The following is a 21,160-nucleotide window of genomic DNA, read 5'->3' as shown; positions in this document are numbered from 1 at the left end:
CTGAGGAGGCCAATGTAGTGTGTTTTATTCCTGAGGAGGCCAATGTAGTGTGTTTTATTCCTGTGGAGGCCAATGTAGTGTGTTTTATTCCTGAGGAGGCCAATGTAGTGTGTTTTATTCCTGAAGAGGCCAATGTAGTGTGTTTTATTCCTGAGGAGGCCAATGTAGTGTGTTTTATTCCTGTGGAGGCCAATGTAGTGTGTTTTATTCCTGAGGAGGCCAATGTAGTGTGTTTTATTCCTGTGGAGGCCAATGTAGTGTGTTTTATTCCTGAGGAGGTCAATAAGTGTGTTTTATTCCTGAGGAGGCCAATGTAGTGTGTTTTATTCCTGAGGAGGCCAATGTAGTGTGTTTTATTCCTGAGGAGACCAATGTAGTCTGTTTTATTCCTGTGGAGGCCAACGTAGTGTGTTTTATTCCTGAGGAGGTCAATAAGTGTGTTTTATTCCTAAGGATGCCAATGTAGTGTGTTTTATTCCTGTGGACGCCAATGTAGTGTGTTTTATTCCTGTGGAGGCCAATGTAGTGTGTTTTATTCCTGAGGAGGTCAATAAGTGTGTTTTATTCCTGAGGAGGTCAATGTAGTGTGTTTTATTCCTGAGGAGGCCAATGTAGTGTGTTTTATTCCTGAGGAGGCCAATGTAGTGTGTTTTATTCCTGAGGAGGCCAATGTAGTGTGTTTTATTCCTGAGGAGACCAATGTAGTGTGTTTTATTCCTGTGGAGGCCAATGTAGTGTGTTTTATTCCTGAGGAGGTCCATAAGTGTGTTTTATTCCTAAGGATGCCAATGTAGTGTGTTTTATTCCTGTGGACGCCAATGTAGTGTGTTTTATTCCTGAGGAGGCCAATGTAGTGTGTTTTATTCCTGTGGAGGCCAATGTAGTGTGTTTTATTCCTGAGGAGGTCAATAAGTGTGTTTTATTCCTGAGGATGTAAATGTAGTGTGTTTTATTCCTGTGGACGCCAATGTAGTGTGTTTTATTCCTGAGGAGGCCAATGTAGTGTATTTTATTCCTGAGGTGGCCAATGTAGTGTGTTTTATTCCTGAGGAGGCCAATGTAGTGTGTTTTATTTCCGAGGAGGCCAATGTATGTGTGTTTTATTCCTGACAAGGCCAATGTAGTGTGTTTTATTCCTGTGGAGGCCAATGTAGTGTGTTTTATTCCTGAGGAGGCCGATGTAGTGTGTTTTATTCCTGAAGAGGCCAATGTAGTGTGTTTTATTCCTGAGGAGGCCAATGTAGTGTGTTTTATTCCTGAGGATGCCAATGTAGTGTGTTTTATTCCTGTGGAGGCCAATGTAGTGTGTTTTATTCCTGAGGAGGCCAATGTAGTGTGTTTTATTCCTGTGGAGGCCAATGTAGTGTGTTTTATTCCTGAGGAGGCCAATGTAGTGTGTTTTATTCCTGTGGAGGCCAATGTAGTGTGTTTTATTCCTGAGGAGGCCAATAAGTATGTTTTATTCCTGAGGAGGCCAATGTAGTGTGTTTTTTTCCTGTGGAGGCAATGTAGTGTGTTTTATTCCTGTGGAGGCCAATGTAGTGTGTTTTATTCCTGAGGAGGTCCATAAGTGTGTTTTATTCCTAAGGATGCCAATGTAGTGTGTTTTATTCCTGTGGACGCCAATGTAGTGTGTTTTATTCCTGAGGAGGCCAATGTAGTGTGTTTTATTCCTGTGGAGGCCAATGTAGTGTGTTTTATTCCTGAGGAGGTCAATAAGTGTGTTTTATTCCTAAGGATGCCAATGTAGTGTGTTTTATTCCTGTGGACGCCAATGTAGTGTGTTTTATTCCTGAGGAGGCCAATGTAGTGTGTTTTATTCCTGAGGTGGCCAATGTAGTGTGTTTTATTCCTGAGGAGGCCAATGTAGTGTGTTTTATTTCCGAAGAGGCCAATGTATGTGTGTTTTATTCCTGACAAGGCCAATGTAGTGTGTTTTATTCCTGTGGAGGCCAATGTAGTGTGTTTTATTCCTGAGGAAGCCGATGTAGTGTGTTTTATTCCTGAAGAGGCCAATGTAGTGTGTTTTATTCCTGAGTAGGCCAATGTAGTGTGTTTTATTCCTGAGGATGCCAATGTAGTGTGTTTTATTCCTGTGGAGGCCAATGTAGTGTGTTTTATTCCTGTGGAGGCCAATGTAGTGTGTTTTATTCCTGTGGAGGCCAATGTAGTGTATTTTATTCCTGAGGAGGCCAATGTAGTGTGTTTTATTCCTGTGGAGGCCAATGTAGTGTGTTTTATTCCTGAGGAGGCCAATAAGTATGTTTTATTCCTGAGGAGGCCAATGTAGTGTGTTTTTTTCCTGTGGAGGCCAATATGTGTGTATATTATTTTTATGTGGGAGCGAATGTTTATGTTTTTTAATTAGTCACGCACACCCAGGGCCGCCATCAGGGGGGACTGCCGGGCCTCCAGTCCCGGGCCCGGAGCGTGGCAGCAGCAAGCTGGCAAGGAAAATCATCAGCGCTGCGGCATGTAAACAATGGAGCTGGCCATGAGCCAATCATAGCTCACAGAACGGCAACCTATCAGAGTAGCCTCTCCTGATTGGCTGCTGCTCCGCGAGCTGTGATTGGCTCACGGTCGGTTCCAATTACAGCTCACGGAGCGGCAGCTAATCAGAAGCAGCTGCTCTGATTGGCTGCCGTTCTACGAGCTATGATTGGCTCATGGCCAGCTCAATAGTTCACATGCCGCATCGCTGATGCTCTCTCTCCCACCCAGTGCATTCCTCGCCCCTCTCTCTCAGGACAGGAAGTACTATGAAAAGAGCAGGTATGTTGATCCTGCTTTGTGCCCCCCGTGAGTCCAGCCAGGCTGCCCACCCCCCAGTCCAGCCAGCCTGCCCACCCCCCAGTCCTGCCATCCAGCCTTCCCTGCACTGCCCCCTAGTCCTGCCAGTCTGCCCACCCCCTAGTCCAGCCAGCCATCCTGCCTTCCCTGCACTGTCCCCCCCAGTCCAGCCAGCCTTCCCTGTCCGCTCCCCCATCCCCAGTCCAGCCAGTCTGTCTTCCCTGCCCAACCTCCATTCCAGCTAGCCTGCCTACTTTCTCTGCCCCCTCCCCAGTCCAGCCAGCCTTCATTCCCTGCCCACCGTACCACAGTCCAGCCAGCCCTCTAGTTTAGTCAGCCTACCTTCCCAGCCCCTCCCTCAATCCAGCCAGCCTTCCCTGCGCTCCTACCCCCTCCTAGTCCTGCCAGCCAGCCTGTCTTCCCTGCTCCAGTCCAGCCAGTCTTCCCTGCAGCCCCTCATCCCCAGCCTGCCTGCCTTCTCTGCCTTGCCTCTCCCCTAGTCCAGCTGGCCTTCCCTGCCCTTTGCCCCCCCCGAGACCAACCAGCCTTCCCTTCTTTATGCCACCCCAATTTACTCTTGCCAGCCCAGTGCCCCCACTTGTCCAGCCTTCCCTGCCCTGTGTCCCCACAGTAATGTCCATCCTTCCCTGCCATTTACCCCCCCACCACCATGTTTAGCATCCCTGTTTTATGCACCAATAGATGCACCACCCCCGAAGTAGCTCCACCCACATCCACAGCTCCAGGCAAAGTCTGCCCTATGCCCCGGGGGGCCCTGTCTATTTTGTTAGTACTGGGCCCCACAATTTCTGATGGCAGCCCTGCGCACACCGCATTGCCGGATAGTGTGCCTTGGCAATTTTAAAATCTTGTGTAGTGTGCCTCCAGTTGAAAAAGGTTGAAAATCACTATTCTAAAAGATAATAGCTAAAATCTGATTGGTTGCTATGGGCAACATCTCCATTTCTAAAAACTCTCACTTTGGTAAATATACCCCCTACTAAATAGTCTGTAATACAATATACAGTACAGTATGTCTCTCTCAAACTATAATTCCCTTAGGACAATGCTCTTCTGATCTCTTCGGCGGTTAGTATTCACATTCTGGGAATCTTTCAGTGATGATTAATATGAAAAGTAAAGGAGTTAGGGGGAGATTTATCAAAGCTTGGAGGGGGATAAAGTACCAACCAATCAGCTCCTGACACTTTACAGGTTGTGTTTGAAAAATGACAATTATGGAGCTGATTGGTTGTTGTTACTTGTTCTCTCTCCAAGGCTTAGTAAATCTGCCTCCTAAATCTTTCTCTACTTTAACTCTCTCCAAGCTTTGATATATCTGCCCCAAAATCTAACAGATGTCCTTGAGAGAGAAACGATGGCTGCCGTCTGAGCGTTAGGGTTAGTGTCAACATACAGAAGCCACGCAATGTTCTCGGAATCAGAAAGATGAAGATAATTATGAGGAACATGCTAAGGGTGGATGTCTTTGGTGTTTGAAGCTGACAACAAACATTCCAAGTGGATCATTCAGTCTGATCTTTGCTTAGAAAAAAAATGTAAGAGAAAAAAATAATTTACGTTTTAAATATATATATATATATATATATATATATATATATATATATACATATGTGTCCTCATACACCTTTACTTTTTTGCTTCATTTGGCACAGGTTGCCAGCATGGCTAAGATGCTGCAAGGCACCTAGCAATTGGATAAATCCCAATTTTATTTTCCTGCAAAAGTATTCATATAAAGTAGCGGATCAAAGTAGCAAAATATAAGAAAAATCACAAGGTGTAGCTAATGTGCAGATTCAAAGTCATGGCACGTTTGGCCATATGGCTAGATTTTAGGAAACGTGTATGTGGACACATCTGTGTATATATATATATATATATATATATATAATCACATTAAAGCTGATTGGTGCATGCATTGTAATGGTGCGCGTACAGTATAATGACCCTACAACTCAACAGTGTGCACTCAGTGGCTGGTTTGGAAATTAAAACAACTCATATCTGCCACCAGCTTTGGAGAAAGAAGACAGTGAAAGTAATGAGGTTTGACAAGTTTAAACCAAATGATGACAGCACTATGTAGGATGGTTGACAGGACCATGAAAGACAGAAGAGAGAGCTCAATGGATTTTAGAACACAGATGAGAATGTATGTTTCTGCCAATCATTAAGTTTCCTTACAACATCTCCTCCCTTCTTGGCTAGAACCACCATCCTGTCCTTCTCATTGACCCAGCTGTGGTATCGACTTGGCAGGTAATCCAGTCCTCCGTATATGCCGTGAGACATAGACAGAACTTCTTCGAATTCCTTCTCCGTGGCCAAGACAAATTCCAAATCCCCATCCTGGGGGGCTCCAGGGATCGCCTCAAGCTTCATGTGGGGGCTACTGGAGCCGTAAAAGCCACGGGAGAGAGAAAGGGAGCCACGGAAGCAAAGAAGGAGTTCGCCAGAGAGGGTGAACCGCAGGGCCGGAAGGTACCAGAGGACCTGGAGTTATCGGGAAAGATGGGTCCAGGCAGTCAGATGTCACAGGAGATCTATGGTAGAAAAAGTAGCACAGGACTTTAAAAAAATTAACAGGTGGAGGAAACAGGTTAAATTAAATTATGCTTCTTCTCCTTATTTATTTTACCCTTCTAAAGTTTCCACATAAGTTGGTCAAAATATTGGGAATTTGTCCTAACATCATAGCATCTCTAGCTCCAAAACAAACCCATTACTGCAATGAGACCTAATCAAATTCATTTATGTTGGTAAATGTATTTGGATGATGGTCACCAGTGGTCTGAGGTAGAGTCATCTTCTGATGAAACCAGCAGGCCCAAATTTTATTTACCAGAAGGGACCCTGTAGATTATTCTAGACACCAAATGGTCAGATCTCATCAAATTTGGACAAATTGGACAATGATGATGTCGCAGCTTGTACCATTTGTGTGCCCAGTATCATGTCCCTTTTTCATTAGAATTTAGTAAAAATTGCGGAGAACTTCCACAAGGCCGCAATCTTGTGGTTGCTTGGCAGAGGTGCAACGTTCACATTTCTCTTTTGCTTCAGCACTGCGCACCGAGGGCTTGAGTCCGAGGTAGCTCCATATATGGCATTGAATAGTGAGTACTAGAAAACTGCGCAGAAGCTAAATCAAACATCTTTGTCCATCGCCAGACAATTATGAGTCAGATGGATGTTGGCAGGAACTCATCTTGCGTGACTTGGGCGTTTTTGGGTGGCAACATCTCGTGGGAATGTCGTGGGCGTGTAGCTACAGTTTTGTGCTACACTGAGTCATGGGTAAGGAGACGGAAAGCCAGTTTTTTGTTGGATCTCTTGCTTGGTTCAAGTACAGATGATATTGATGATGGTTGCGGAGTGGCTTCTCACTTGAAGCTGTACGGACACTGACATTAGCATAAGATAGAAAATCTGGCCGCCGCAGCTTATCGCAATTGCAGCCACTTTGCGTCCTGTAAATTCGCACTTTGCAGAATTTCTATTCTACACATAGTTGGGACAACGACGGTCCACTCATTGTGTGGCGTAGTCGGGGTAGGGCTGAGGACACTTAAGGACGAAATCCTCCAGCAGAATTGCCCAAATGCAAACTCTGAAAACGTTTTGTGGAAACGGTTTTGAAAATTTAGCTCTTCTCCTCTATCAGATGCAGAGGAAAGTCTTATCATCAATTGACCCTGAATAACGGTAATGCAGGATACTTACAATGTTTGATTGCTAAAATGCGTGGCAGTTATAGGCAATTATTACTGCCAACCATTCTGAATTGGATAGGAAGCATGTGAAATGGGTTCCGTGTTTAAATTTATGTACTGCCCTTATCACATGTGACCCGAGGGTAATAAAGGAAAATTATACTCATAGGAGTTAAGGTACAATGCTACCGAAGTACTGTCTCTGGGTAATTATGGCAAAGCCTTGCATCACATCATTGGGGTGCTTGATGATGAAGCAGGATCTTGATGGGGTGCAATTACTCAGTGAGTAGGGTTGATATTTGCAAAGAGATTGAAAGCTCAGTCTGCAGTCTACACTTATTCTAGATGTTTGAATAAAATGCAAACAAATGTAACCCAACGAGAAGGTGAATGACTGACCATATTATGTTGACCAGCAAAAAGTAGCCATTTTAAAAAGGGAATATTCCTTGTCAGCATTTACCGCATTGCCCCCTCAACTGATGACCAGCCATCTTGTATCTCTTCCTTAAGCTGGTTACACAACACGTAATGTATCGTACGATATATCATTCCGACGTGGATAGGAACGATATATATTATACATCGTATCGTGCGCACGTCCGATCTGTTGTTTCCAATGGTCGTTCATTGTATTCTCCCATTGCTGTCCTGCAAGGCAGATGGGATGATACAATGAATGACACAGTGCTGTTATATGGAGCATGTAACCATACATTGCATCATCGTACGCCAGATGGCGCAGTGTGTATCATTACATCGGTAGCTGCATGGGTCTATTATATAAGCAGTCTGTGTTTGGGGATGGCATACCAGCTAGCATTAGATCACAGTGACAAACAGTCTATTCTTATTACCAAATTGGGGAAACCTGAATCAGCTCCCTCCTGACCTGAAGTAAAAAGTTAATTGAAAAAAGTAAAACAAATCAGTGAATAAAAAAATACACAAGAAAATTCATGCAAAATCCCATCTCCCCCAATTCACTCCCCACGCCACATCCTGTGTGGCACTGACGTGTTGGGTAAGCATATCACAAACTCATTGGTATATGATGTCACTTCAATAAACTTTGGGCCTGATTCAGACCCGGTCGCAAGCACTGAGTGCTTGCAACCGGGTTGATGGTGGCCCAGAGTGCATGCGCACGATGGAGCCGGCTCCGTTGTGCGCATGCGCGAGACCCGGATAGCGACGGGCAAGCCGTCGCTCCGGGTCTCGTACCAAAGGGGGCGTGCTGTCGATGTTGAGTGACATCACGCCCCCTTTGGTGGGCGGGCCCGGAGGGTGGCTGCCCAGGAGGCATTCCCATGAGAACGCCTACAAGTGATGTCAGTGGGAGAGCTTTCGGCTCTGTTTAAGACGAAAGCTCTCTGGGGCTTGCGGCACCGAGACCCTACCACAAGGGTCTTGTCGCAAGCCCGATGGTCACGATAGTCTTGACCATCACGACCATCTTCCTGGCAGCTCGCTATAGCTGTGGGTGGTCTCCTACAGCTATGCGAGTGGCCAGGAGGCCTTTCTATAAAAAAAAGGCCCGGCCCTGATTCAGAGCGAGTGCTCTGTCAGAGCAACTGGCTCTGAATCAGGGCCTTTGTCCCAACCCATAATGAAAAAGCAACAACGTTGCAAAGTTCTGTGCTGTAAAATATTGCTGTAGTACTTTCATAGCTTTCTCTGTAACACGTTTGTCTATGAAGCAGTTCTACTGCTCTAGGGTCAGTGGTAGAGGTAATGAGTTGATACAGGGAAGAGAGGATCCAAGACAGAGGACTAGTGGCCGAGGTATTTAGAGACAGAGATAAATGACAGACTGAAAATAACAGACAGTAACAAAAAAAAAGTAATAGAAGGTATGAGTGACCTGGGAAATGAGAGAGAGAGAAGGAATAAGTGACCTGGGAAATGAGAGAGAGAGAGAAGGAATGAGTGACCTGGGAAATGAGACAGAGAGAAGGAATGAGTGACCTGGGAAATGAGAGAAAGAGAAGGAATGAGTGACCTGGGAAATAAAAGAGGGAGAAGGAATGAGTGACCTGTGAAATGAGAGAGAAGGAATGAGTGACCTAGGAATTGAGAGAGAGAGAGAGAGAGAGAGAGAGAAGGAATGAGTGACCTGGGAAATGAGAGAGAGAGAAGGAATGAGTAACCTGGGAAATGAGAGAGAGAGAAGGAATGAGTGACCTAGGAAATGAGAGAGAGAGAAGGAATTAGTGACCTAGATAATGAGAGAGAGATAAGGAATGAGTGACCTGGGAAATGAGAGAGAGAAGGCAAAAGTGACCTGGGAAATGAGAGAGAGAGAAGGAATGAGTGACCTGGGAAATGAGAGAGAGAGTAGGAATGAGTGAACTGGGAAATGAGAGAGAGGGAATGTCACCTGGGAAATGAGAGAGAGAGAAGGAATGAGTGACCTGGGAAATGAGAGAGAGAGAAGGAATGAGTGACCTGGGAAATGAGAGAGAGAAGGAATGAGTGACCTGGGAAATGAGAGAGAGAGAAGGAATGAGTGACCTGGGAAATGAAAGAGGGAGAAGGAATGAGTGACCTGGGAAATGAGAGAGAGAAGGAATGAGTGACCTAGGAATTGAGTGAGAGAGAGAGAGAAGGAATGAGTAACCTGGGAAAAGAGAGAGAGAGAAGGAATGAGTGACCTGGGAAATGAGAGAGAGAGAGAAGGAATGAGTGACCTGGGAAATGAGAGAGAGAGAGAAGGCATGAGTGACCTGGGAAATGAGAGAGAGGGAATGAGTGACCTGGGAAATGAGAGAGAGAGAAGGAATGAGTGACCTGGGAAAAGAGAGAGAGAGAAGGAATGAGTGACCTGGGAAATGAGAGAGCAGGAATGAGTGACATGGAAAATGAAAGAGGTTGAAGGAATGAGTGACCCAGGAAATGAGAGAGAGAAGGAATGAGTGACCTAGGAAATGAGAGAGAGAGAGAGAAGGAATGAGTGACCTGGGAAATGAGAGAGAGAGAGAAGGAATGCGTGACATGGCAAATAACAGAGAGAGAAGGAATGAGTGAACTAGGAAATGAGAGAGAGAGACAGAAGGAATGAGTGACCTGGGAATTGAGTGATAGAAGGAATTAGTGACCTAGGAAATAAGAGAGAGAGGAGGAATGAGTGGCCTGGGAAATGAGGGGAGAGAAACAGAGAGAAGGAATGAGTGACCTAGGAAATAAGAGAGAGAGGAGGGATGAGTGACCTGGGAAATGAGAGAGAGAGAAGGAATGAGTGACCTGGTAAATGAGAGAGAGAGAAGGAATGAGTGACCTGGGAAATGAGAGAGAGAGAAGGAATGAGTGACCTGGGAAATGAGAGATAGAAAGAATGAGTGACCTAGGAAATGAGAGAGAGAGAAGGAATGAGTGACCTGGGAAATGAGAGAGAGAGCAGGAATGAGTGACCTAGGAAATGAGAGAGAGAGAAGGAATGAGTAACCTGGGAAATGAGGGGAGAGAAATAGAGAGAAGTAATGAGTGACCTAGGAAATGAGAGAGATAGAAGGAATGAGTGACCTGGGAAATGAGAGAGAGAGAAGGAATGAGTGACCTGGGAAATGAGAGAGAGAGAAGGAATGAGTGACCTGGGAAATGAGAGAGAGAAGGAATGAGTGACTTGGGAAAAGAGAGAGAGAGAGAGAGAAGGACTGAGTGACCTCAGAAATGAGAGAGAGAGAAGGAATCAGTGACATGGGAAATGAGAGACAGAGAAGGAATGAGTGACCTAGAAAATTAGAGAGAGAGAGAGAGAAGGAATGTGTGACCTGGGAAATGAGAGATAGAAGGAATGAGTGACCTGGGAAATGAGAGAGAGAAGGAATGAGTGACTTGGGAAATGAGAGAGAGAGAAGGAATGAGTTACCTGGGAAATGAGGGGAGAGAAAGAGAGAGAAGGAATGAGTGACCTGGGAAATGAGAGAGAGAGAAGGAATGAGTGACCTGGGAAATGAGAGAGAGAAGGAATGAGTGATCTAGGAAATGAGGAAAGAGAAACAGAGAGAAGGAATGAGTGACCTGGGAAATGAGTCACAGTAGGAATTAGTGACCTGGGAAATGAGAGAGAGAGAAGGAAAGAGTGACCTGGGAAATGAGGGGAAAGAAACAGAGAGAAGGAATGAGTGACCTAGGAAATGAGAGAGAGAGATGGAATGAGTGACCTGGGAAATGAGAGAGAAGGAATGAGTGACCTGTGAAATGAGAGAGAGAGAAGGAATGGATGACCTGGGAAATGAGAGAGAGAAGGAATGAGTGACCTAGGAAATGAGAGAGAGAGAAGGAATGAATGACCTGGGAAATGAGGGGAGAGAAATAGAGAGAAGGAATGAGTGACCTAGGAAATGAGAGAGATAGAAGGAATGAGTGACCTGGGAAATGAGAGAGAGAGAAGGAATGAGTGACCTGGGAAATGAGAGAGACAGAAGGAATGAGTGACCTAGGAAATGAGAGAGAGAGAAGGAAAGAGTTACCTGGGAAATGAGGGGAGAGAAAGAGAGAGAAGGAATGAGTGACCTGGGAAATGAGAGAGAGAGAAGGAATGAGTGACCTGGGAAATGAGAGAGAGAAGGAATGAGTGACCTGGGAAATGAGAGAGAGAAGGAATGAGTGACCTAGGAAATGAGAAAAAGAGAAGGAATGAGTGACCAGGGAAATGAGGGGAGAGAAACAGAGAGAAGGACCGAGTGACCTGGAAAATGAGTCATAGAAGGAATTAGTGACCTGGGAAATGAGAGTGAGAGAAGGAATGAGTGACCTGGGAAATGAGGGGAGAGAAACAGAGAGAAGACATGAGTGACCTAGGAAATGAGAGAGAGAGAAGGCATGAGAGACATGGGAAATGAGAGAGAGAGAAGGAATGAGTGACCTAGGAAAAGAGAGAGAAGGAATGAGTTACCTGGGAAATGAGAGAGAGAGAAGGAATGAGTGACCTGGGAAATGAGAGAGAGAAGGAATGAGTGAACTAGGAATTGAGAGAGATAGAGAGAGAGAGAGAAGGAATGAGTGACCTGGGAAATGAGAGAGAGAGAAGGAATGAGTGACCTGGGAAATGAGAGAGAGAAAAGGAATGAGTTACCTGGGAAATGAAAGAGGGAGAAGGAATGAGTGACCTAGGAAATGAGAGAGAGAAGGAATGAGTGACCTAGGAATGAGTTACCTAGGAATTGAGAGAGAGAGAGAGAGAGAGAGAGAGAGAAGCAATGAGTTACCTGGGAAATGAGAGAGAGAGAAGGAATGAGTGACCTGGGAAATGAGAGAGAGAGAAGGAATGAGTGACCAAGGAAATGAGAGAGAGAGAGAAGGAATGAGTGACCTGGGAAATGAGAGAGAGAGAGAAGGAATTAGTGACCTAGGAAATGAGAGAGAGAAAAGGAATGAGTGACCTGGGAAAGGAGAGAAAGGGAATGAGTGACCTGGGAAATGAGAGAGAGAGAATGAATGAGTGACCTGGGAAATGAGAGAGAGAGAAGTAAAGAGTGACCTGGGAAATGAGAGAGAGAGAAGGAATGAGTGACCTGGGAAATGAAAGAGGGAGAAGGAATGAGTGACCTATGAAATGATAGAGAGAAGGAATTAGTGACCTAGGAATTGAGAGAGAGAAGGAATGAGTGACCTGGGAAATAAGAGAGAGAAGGAATGTGTGACCTAGGAAATGAGAGAGAGAGAGAAGGAATGAGTGACCTGGGAAATGAGGGGAGAGAAACAGAGAGAAGGAATGAGTGACCTGGGAAATGAGTGATAGAATGAATTAGTGATCTAGGAAATGAGAGAGATATGGAATGAATGGCCTGGGAAATGAGGGGAGAGAAAAAAAGAGAAGGAATGAGTGACCTGGGAAATGAGAGAGAGAGAGAGAGAGAGAAGGAATGAGTGACCTGGGAAATGAGAGAGAAGGAATGAGTGACCTGGGAGATGAGAGAGAGAGAAGGAATGAGTGACCTGGTAAATTAGAGAGAGAGAGGGAATGAGTGACCTGGAAAATAAGAGAGAGATTTATCTGGGAAATGAGAGAGAGCAGGAATGAGAGACATGGGAAATGAGGGGAGAGACATAGAGAGAAGGAATGAGTGACCTGGGAAATGAGTGATAGAAGGAATGAGTGACCTAGGAAATGAGAGAGAGAGAAGGAATGAGTAACCTGGGAAATGAAAGAGAGAGAAGGAATGAGTGACCTGGGAAATGAGAGAGAGAGAAGGAAATGAGGGGAGAGAAACAGAGAGAAGGAATGAGTGACCTGGAAATGAGTGATAGAAGGAATGAGTGACCTAGAAAATGAGAGAGAGAGAAGGAATGAGTGACCTGGGAAATGAGAGAGAGAGAAAAGGAATTAGTGACCTGGGAAATGAGAGGGAAGGAATGAGTGACCTGGGAAATGAGAGAGAAAGAAGGAATGAGTGACCTGGGAATTGAGAGAGAGGAGGAATGAGTGACCTGGGAAATGAGAGAGAGAGAGAGATAAAATGATTAACCCTGCAAAACACCCTGCTTTTTGTACTCCACAAACACGTAGTCTCACAATGGAAGGAATGAGTGACCTGGGAAATGAGAGAGAGAGAAGGAAATGAGGGGAGAGAAACAGAGAGAAGGAATGAGTGACCTGGAATTGAGTGATAGAAGGAATGAGTGACCTAGAAAATGAGAGAGAGAGAAGGAATGAGTGACCTGGGAAATGAGAGAGAGAGAAAAGGAATTAGTGACCTGGGAAATGAGAGGGAAGGAATGAGTGACCTGGGAAATGAGAGAGAGAGAAGGAATGAGTGACCTGGGAAATGAGGGGAGAGAAACAGAGAGAAGGAATGAGTGACCTGGGAAATGAGTGATAGAATGAATTAGTGATCTAGGAAATGAGAGAGATATGGAATGAATGGCCTGGGAAATGAGGGGAGAGAAAAAGAGAGAAGGAATGAGTGACCTGGGAAATGAGAGAGAGAGAGAGAGAGAGAGAGAGAAGGAATGAGTGACCTGGGAGATGAGAGAGAGAGAAGGAATGAGTGACCTGGTAAATTAGAGAGAGAGAGGGAATGAGTGACCTGGAAAATAAGAGAGAGATTTATCTGGGAAATGAGAGAGAGCAGGAATGAGAGACATGGGAAATGAGGGGAGAGACATAGAGAGAAGGAATGAGTGACCTGGGAAATGAGTGATAGAAGGAATGAGTGACCTAGGAAATGAGAGAGAGAGAAGGAATGAGTAACCTGGGAAATGAAAGAGAGAGAAGGAATGAGTGACCTGGGAAATGAGAGAGAGAGAAGGAAATGAGGGGAGAGAAACAGAGAGAAGGAATGAGTGACCTGGAAATGAGTGATAGAAGGAATGAGTGACCTAGAAAATGAGAGAGAGAGAAGGAATGAGTGACCTGGGAAATGAGAGAGAGAGAAAAGGAATTAGTGACCTGGGAAATGAGAGGGAAGGAATGAGTGACCTGGGAAATGAGAGAGAAAGAAGGAATGAGTGACCTGGGAATTGAGAGAGAGAAGGAATGAGTGACCTGGGAAATGAGAGAGAGAGATAAAATGATTAACCCTGCAAAACACCCTGCTTTTTGTACTCCACAAACACGTAGTCTCACAACGCTAACTAGCGTCTTTTCCCAAAACCCCAATACTTACACACTACACACTTACATAAAAGCTTCCCTAGTATTAACGTGTAATATTCAAAGTTTATTCAGTATTATTAATGTTGTGAAATAAATGTAATTTGATATCTAAGGTTTAGTACATGGTAAGCAGATAGTGTTTGGTGTTGTACTGATCTACTGTGTCTTTGCAGATTTCCGGTACCATCGGTGAGAAGATCGCAACATGTGTCTGCAAACTATGGACTATAGAGATTTAAACATTAAAATGTACTCTGTAATGTAAACAGCTTAGATTTAGTATGCAGCGGGAAAAAGGACACAAAGGGCTGTTGGAGGCTGGATTGTGTCCATTCGAAATGACCTATGAACTATACTGTAACAGAGGAACCAGGAAAAAGAACCAATGGAATCATGCCACTGTTCTATTGTATTGCCTATCTCTGCTAGTGTATATATGTGGGCTTTCTAAACTTGGATGCCAGTCTTCTTGCCTTGCTGTTGACGGAGGTTTCTATATTGATGCCGGTATCTGGGTCCAAAGCGCGTGCGTATGTAACAACTGTACCGTGGGTCTGTATGATTTATTTGCGCTAACTCTCTTTAGATCACAGTGTCTAACCATCTGTTTTTATATTGAATAATAACTTTTTGTGCTTTGGAACCACACTAAAGTCTGAAAGCATTTATTTCTTGTACGACTCATTACGCTAAATAGCGACAATTTTAGAAGTTATAGGTAGGTAGGAATCGATAGGTAGGAATCCATATGGAAAATAAGAGAGAAGGAATAAGTGACCTGGGAAATGAGAGAGAAGGAATGAGTGCCTGAGAAATGAGAGAGAGAGAAGGAATGAGTGACCTGGGAAATGAGGGGAGAGAAAGAGAGAGAAGGAATGAGTGACCTGGGAAATGAGAGAGAGAGAGAGAAGTGATGAGTGACCTGGGAAATGAGAGAGAGAGAAGGAATGAGTGACCTAGGAAATGAGAGAGAAGGAATGAGTTACCTGGGAAATGAGAGAGAGAGAGAGAGAGAGAGAGAGTAGGAATGAGTGCCCTGTGAAATGAGAGAGAGAGAAGGACTGTGTGACCTTGGAAATGAGTGATAGAAGAAATGTGTGACCTGGGAAATGAGATAGAGAGAAGGAATGTGTGACTGGGAAATGAGAGAGAGAGAGAGAGAGAAAGGATGAGTGACTGGGAAATGAGAGAGAGAGAGAGAGAGAGAGAGAGAGAGAGAAGGAATGAGTGACCTGGGAAATGATAGAGAGAAGGATTGTGTGACTGGGAAATGAGAGAGAGAGAGAGAGAGAGAGAGAGAGAGAGAAGGAATGACTGACCTGGGAAATGAGAGAGAGAGAAAGAATGAGTGACCTAGGAAATGAGAGAGAGAGAAGGAATGAGTGACCTGGGAAATGAGAGAGAGAAGGAATGAGTGACCTGGGAAATGAGGGGAGAGACACAGAGAGAAGCAATGAGTGACCTGGGAAATGAGAGATAAAAGGAATGAGTGACCTGGGAAATGAGAGTGAAGGAATGAGTGACTTGGGAAATGAGAGAGAGAGAGAGAGAGAGAAGGACTGAGTGACCTCGGAAATGAGAGAGAGAGAATGAATGAGTTACCTGGGAAATGAGGGGAGAGAAAGAGAGAGAAGGAATGAGTGACCTGGGAAATGAGAGAGAGAGAAGGAAAGAGTGACCTGGGAAATGAGAGAGAGAAGGAATGAGTGACCTAGGAAATGAGGAAAGAGAAACAGAGAGAAGGAATGAGTGTCTGGGGAAATGAGTCATAGTAGGAATTAGTGACCTGGGAAATGAGAGAGAGAGAAGGAATGAGTGACCTGGGAAATGAGGGGAAAGAAACAGAGAGAAGGAATGAGTGACCTAGGAAATGAGAGAGAGAGATGGAATGAGTGACCTGGGAAATGAAAGAGAAGGAATGACTGACCTGTGAAATGAGAGAGAGAGAAGGAATGGATGACCTGGGAAATGAGAGAGAGAAGGAATGAGTGACCTAGGAAATGAGAGAGAGAGAAGGAATGAATGACCTGGGAAATGAGGGGAGAGAAATAGAGAGAAGGAATGAGTGACCTAGGAAATGAGAGAGATAGAAGGAATTAGTGACCTGGGAAATGAGAGAGAGAGAAGGAATGAGTGATCTGGGAAATGAGAGAGAGATATGGAATGAGTGACCTGGGAAATGAGAGAGAGAGAAGGAATGAGTGACCTGGGAAATGAGAGAGAAGGAATGAGAGACTTGGGAAATGAGAGAGAGAGAGAGAGAGAGAGAGAGAGAAGGACTGAGTGACTTCGGAAATGAGAGATAGAGAAGGAATCAGTGACCTGGGAAATGAGAGACAGAGAGGGAATGAGTGACCTGGAAATTGAAAGAGAGAGAGAGAGAAGGAATGAGTGACCTGGGAAATGAGAGAGAGAGAAGGAATGAGAGAGTGAGAAGGAATGAGTGACCAGGGAAATGAGGGGAGAGAAACAGAGAGAAGCAATGAGTGACCTGGGAAATGAGAGATAGAAGGAATGGGTGACCAGGGAAATGAGAGAGAAAAGGAATGAGTGACTTGGGAAATGAGAGAGAGAGAGAGAGAGAGAGAGAGAAGGACTGAGTGACCTCGGAAATGAGAGAGATAGAAGGAATGAGTAGCCTGGGAAATGAGAGAGAGAGAGGCAGAATTAGTGACCTGGGAAATGAGAGAGACAGAAGGAATGAGTGACCTAGGAAATGAGAGAGAGAGAGAAGGAATGAGTTACCTGGGAAATGAGGGGAGAAAAAGAGAGAGAAGGAATGAGTGACCTGGGAAATGAGAGAGAGAGAAGGAATCAGTGACCTGGGAAATGAGAGAGAGAAGGAATGAGTGACCTAGGAAATGAGAAAAAGAGAAGGAATGAGTGACCTGGGAAATGAGGGGAGAGAAACAGAGAGAAGGACCGAGTGACCTTGGAAATGAGTCATAGAAGGAATTAGTGACCTGGGAAATGAGAGAGAGAGAAGGAATGAGTGACCTGGGAAATGAGGGGAGAGAAACAGAGAGAAGACATGAGTGACCTAGGAAATGAGAGAGAGAGAAGGAATGAGAGACATGGGAAATGAGAGAGAGAGAAGGATTGAGTGACCTAGGAAAAGAGAGAGAGAAAAGGAATGAGTTACCTGGGAAATGAGTGAGAGAGAAGGAATGAGTGACCTGGGAAATGAGAGAAAGAAGGAATAAGTGACCTAGGAATTGAGAGAGAGAGAGAGAGAGAGAGAGAGAGAGAGAGAAGGAATGAGTGACCTGGGAAATGAGAGAGAGAAAAGGAATGAGTGACCTGGGAAATGAGAGAGAGAAAAGGAATGGGTGACCTAGGAAATGAGAGAGAGAAAAGGAATGAGTGACCTAGGAAAAGAGAGAGAGTGAAGGAATGAGTTACCTGGGAAATGAAAGAGGGAGAAGGAATGAGTGACCTAGGAAATGAGAGAGAGAAGGAATGAGTGACCTAGTAATTGAGAGAGAGAGAGAGAGAGAGAGAGAGAGAGAGAGAAGCAATGAGTTACCTGGGAAATGAGAGAGAGAGAGAAGGAATGAGTGACCTGGGAAATGAGAGAGAGAGATGGAATGAGTGACCTAGGAAATGAGAGAGAGAGAGAAGGAATGAGTGACCTGGGAAATGAGAGAGAGAGAAGGAATTAGTGACCTAGGAAATGAGAGAGAGAAAAGGAATGAGTGACCTGGGAAATGAGAGAGAGAAGGAATGAGTGACCTAGGAATTGAGAGAGATAGACAGAGAGAGAGAAGGAATGACTGACCTGGGAAATGAGAGAGAGAGAAGCAATGAGTTACCTTGGAAATGAGAGAGAGAGAAGGAATGAGTGACCTGGGAAATGAGAGAGAGAGAAGGAAAGAGTGACCTGGGAAATGAGAGAGAGAGAAGGAATTAGTGACCTTGGAAATGAGAGAGAAAAGGAATGTGACCTGGGAAATGAGAGAGAGGGAATGAGTGACCTGGGAAATGAGAGAATGAATGAGTGACCTGGGAAATGAGAGAGAGAGAAGGAATGAGTGACCTGGGAAAAGAGACAGAGAGAAGGAATGAGTGACCTAGGAAATGAAAGAGGGAGAAGGAATGAGTGACCTACGAAATGAGAGAGAGAAGGAATGAGTGACCTAGGAATTGAGAGAGAGAGAGAGAAGGAATGAGTGACCTGGGAAATAAGAGAGAGAAGGAATGAGTGACCTAGGAAATGAGAGAGAGAGAGAGAGAGAGAGAGAGAGAGAAGGAAGGAATGAGTGATCTGGGAAATGAGGGGAGTGAAACAGAGAGAAGGAATGAGTGACCTGGGAAACGAGTGAAAGAAGGAATTAGTGATCTACGAAATTAGAGAGATATGGAATGAGTGGCCTGCGAAATGAGGGGAGAGAAAAAGAGAGAAGGAATGAGTGACCTAGGAAATGAGAGAGAGAGAGAGAGAGAAGGAATGAGTGACCTGGGAAATGAGAGAAGGAATGAGTGACCTGGGAGATGAGAGAGAGAGAATGAATGAGTGACCTGGTAAATTAGAGAGAGAGAGGGAATGAGTGACCTGGAAAATAAGAGAGAGAGAATGAATGATTTATCTGGGAAATGAGAGAGAGAGGAGGAATGAGAGACATGGGAAATGAGGGGAGAGACGTAGAGAGAAGGAATGAGTGACCTGGGAAATGAGTGATAGAAGGAATGAGTGACCTAGGAATTGAGAGAGAGAGAGAGAGAAGGAATGTAACCTGGGAAATGAAAGAGAGAGAAGGAATGAGTGACCTGGGAAATGAGAGAGAGAGAAGGAAATGAGGGGAGAGAAACAGAGAGAAGGAATGATTGACCTGGAAATGAGTGATAGAAGGAATGAGTGACCTAGAAAATGAGAGAGAGAGAAGGAATGAGTGACCTGGGAAATGAGAGAGAGAGAAATGGAATTAGTGACCTGGGAAATGAGAGGGAAGGAATGAGTGACCTGGGAAATGAGAGAGAAAGAAGGAATGAGTGACCTGGGAATTGAGAGAGAGAGAGAGAGAGAAGGAATGAGTGACCTGGGAAATGAGAGAGAGAGAGAGAGATAAAATGATTAACCCTGCAAAACACGTACCATGGTGTACTCCACAAACACGTAGTCTCACAACGCTAACTAGCGTCTTTTCCCAAAAACCCCAATACTTACACACTACACACTTACATAAAAGATTCCCTAGTATTAACGTGTAATATTCAAAGTTTATTCAGTATTATTAATGTTGTGAAATAAATGTAATTTGATATCTAAGGTTTAGTACATGGTAAGCAGATAGTGTTTGGTGTTGTACTGATCTACTGTGTCTTTGCAGATTTCCGGTACCATCGGTGAGAAGATCGCAACATGTGTCTGCAAACTATGGACTATAGAGATTTAAACATTAAAATGTACTCTGTAATGTAAACAGCTTAGATTTAGTATGCAGCGGCAAAAAAGACACAAAGGGCTGTTGGAGGCTGGATTGTGTCCATTCAAAATGACCTATGAACTATACTGTAACAGAGGAACCAGGAAATAGAACCAATGGAATCATGCCACTGTTCTATTGTATTGCCTATCTCTGCTAGTGTATATATGTGGGCTTTCTAAACTTGGATGCCAGTCTTCTTGCCTTGCTGTTGACGGAGGTTTCTATTTTGATGCCGGTATCTGGGTCCAAAGCGCGTGCGTATGTAACAACTGTACTTTGGGTCTGTATGATTTATTTGCGCTAATTGTCTTTAGATCACAGTGTCTAACCATCTGTTTTTATATTGAATAATAACTTTTTGTGCTTTGGAACCACACTAAAGTCTGAAAGCATTTATTTCTTGTACGACTCATTACGCTAAATAGCGACAATTTTAGAAGTTATAGGTAGGTAGGAATCGATAGGTAGGAATCCATATGGAAAATAAGAGAGAAGGAATAAGTGACCTGAGAAATGAGAGAGAGAAGGAATGAGAGACTTGGAAATGAGAGAGAGAGAGAGAGAGAGAGAGAGAGAGAAAGAGAAGGAATGAGTGACCTGGGATATGAGAGAGAAGGAATGAGTGACATGAGAAATGAGAGAGAGAGAAGGAATGAGTGACCTGGGAAATGAGGGGAGAGAAAGAGAGAGAAGGAATGAGTGACCTGGGAAATGAGAGAGAGAGAGAGAAGTGATGAGTGACCTGGGAAATGAGAGAGAGAGAAGGAATGAGTGACCTAGGAAATGAGAGAGAAGGAATGAGTTACCTGGGAAATGAGAGAGAGAGAGAGAGAGAGTAGGAATGAGTGACCTGGGAAATGAGAGAGAGAGAAGGACTGTGTGACCTTGGAAATGAGTGATAGCAGAAATGTGTGACCTGGGAAATGAGATAGAGAGAAGAAATGTGTGACTGGGAAATGAGAGAGAGAGAGAAAGGATGAGAGACTGGGAAATGAGAGAGAGAGAGAGAGAGAGAGAGAGAGAGAAGGAATGAGTGACCTGGGAAATGATAGAGAGAAGGATTGTGTGACTGGGAAATGAGAGAGAGAGAGAGAGAGGAGGAATGACTGACCTGGGAAATGAGAGAGAGAGAAGGAATGAGTGACCTAGGAAATGAGAGAGAGAGGAGGAATGAGTGACCTGGGAAATGAGAGAGAAGGAATGAGTGACCTAGGAAATGAGAGAGAAGGAATGAGTGACAAGGGAAATGAGAGAGAGAGAGAGAGAGAGAGAGAGAAGGAATGAGTGACCTGGCAAATGAGAGAGAAGGACTGTGTGACCTTGGAAATGAGTGACAGAAGAAATGTGTGACCTGGGAAATGAGATAGAGAGAAGGAATGAGTGAATTGGAAATGAGAGAGAGAGAGAGAAGGAATGAGTGACCTGGGAAATGAGAGAGAAGGAATGAGTGACCTGAGATATGAGAGAGAAGGAATGAGTGACCTTGGAAATGAGGGGAGAGAAAGAGAGAGAAGGAATGAGTGACCTGGGAAATGAGAGAGAGAGAGAGAGAGAGAGAGAGAGAGAGAGAGAAGTGATGAGTGACCTGGGAAATGAGAGAG

At 44.5% G+C, this 21,160-nt stretch overlaps 1 protein-coding gene across 1 annotated transcript in view; it reads right to left on the bottom strand.

Moving 5' to 3' along the window:
- The window catches only part of LOC148507466 (histidine N-acetyltransferase-like), a 40,520-nt gene that overhangs the window by 7,482 nt on the left and 11,878 nt on the right, over positions 1 to 21,160 (bottom strand). Inside the window, exon 2 of the mRNA XM_088446047.1 lies at positions 5,002 to 5,360. Coding sequence (XP_088302173.1) covers positions 5,002 to 5,199 — 198 coding nt within the window. The 5' untranslated portion in view covers positions 5,200 to 5,360. The remainder of the gene's footprint in view (positions 1 to 5,001; positions 5,361 to 21,160) is intronic.

This window comes from Taudactylus pleione, unplaced genomic scaffold (assembly GCF_031769625.1).
Source record: "Taudactylus pleione unplaced genomic scaffold, aTauple2 ptg000393l, whole genome shotgun sequence".
NCBI classification, from domain to species: Eukaryota; Metazoa; Chordata; class Amphibia; order Anura; family Myobatrachidae; genus Taudactylus; species Taudactylus pleione.
Note: the sequence above shows the minus strand (reverse complement) of the source record. Positions and strands in the feature narration are given on the sequence as shown.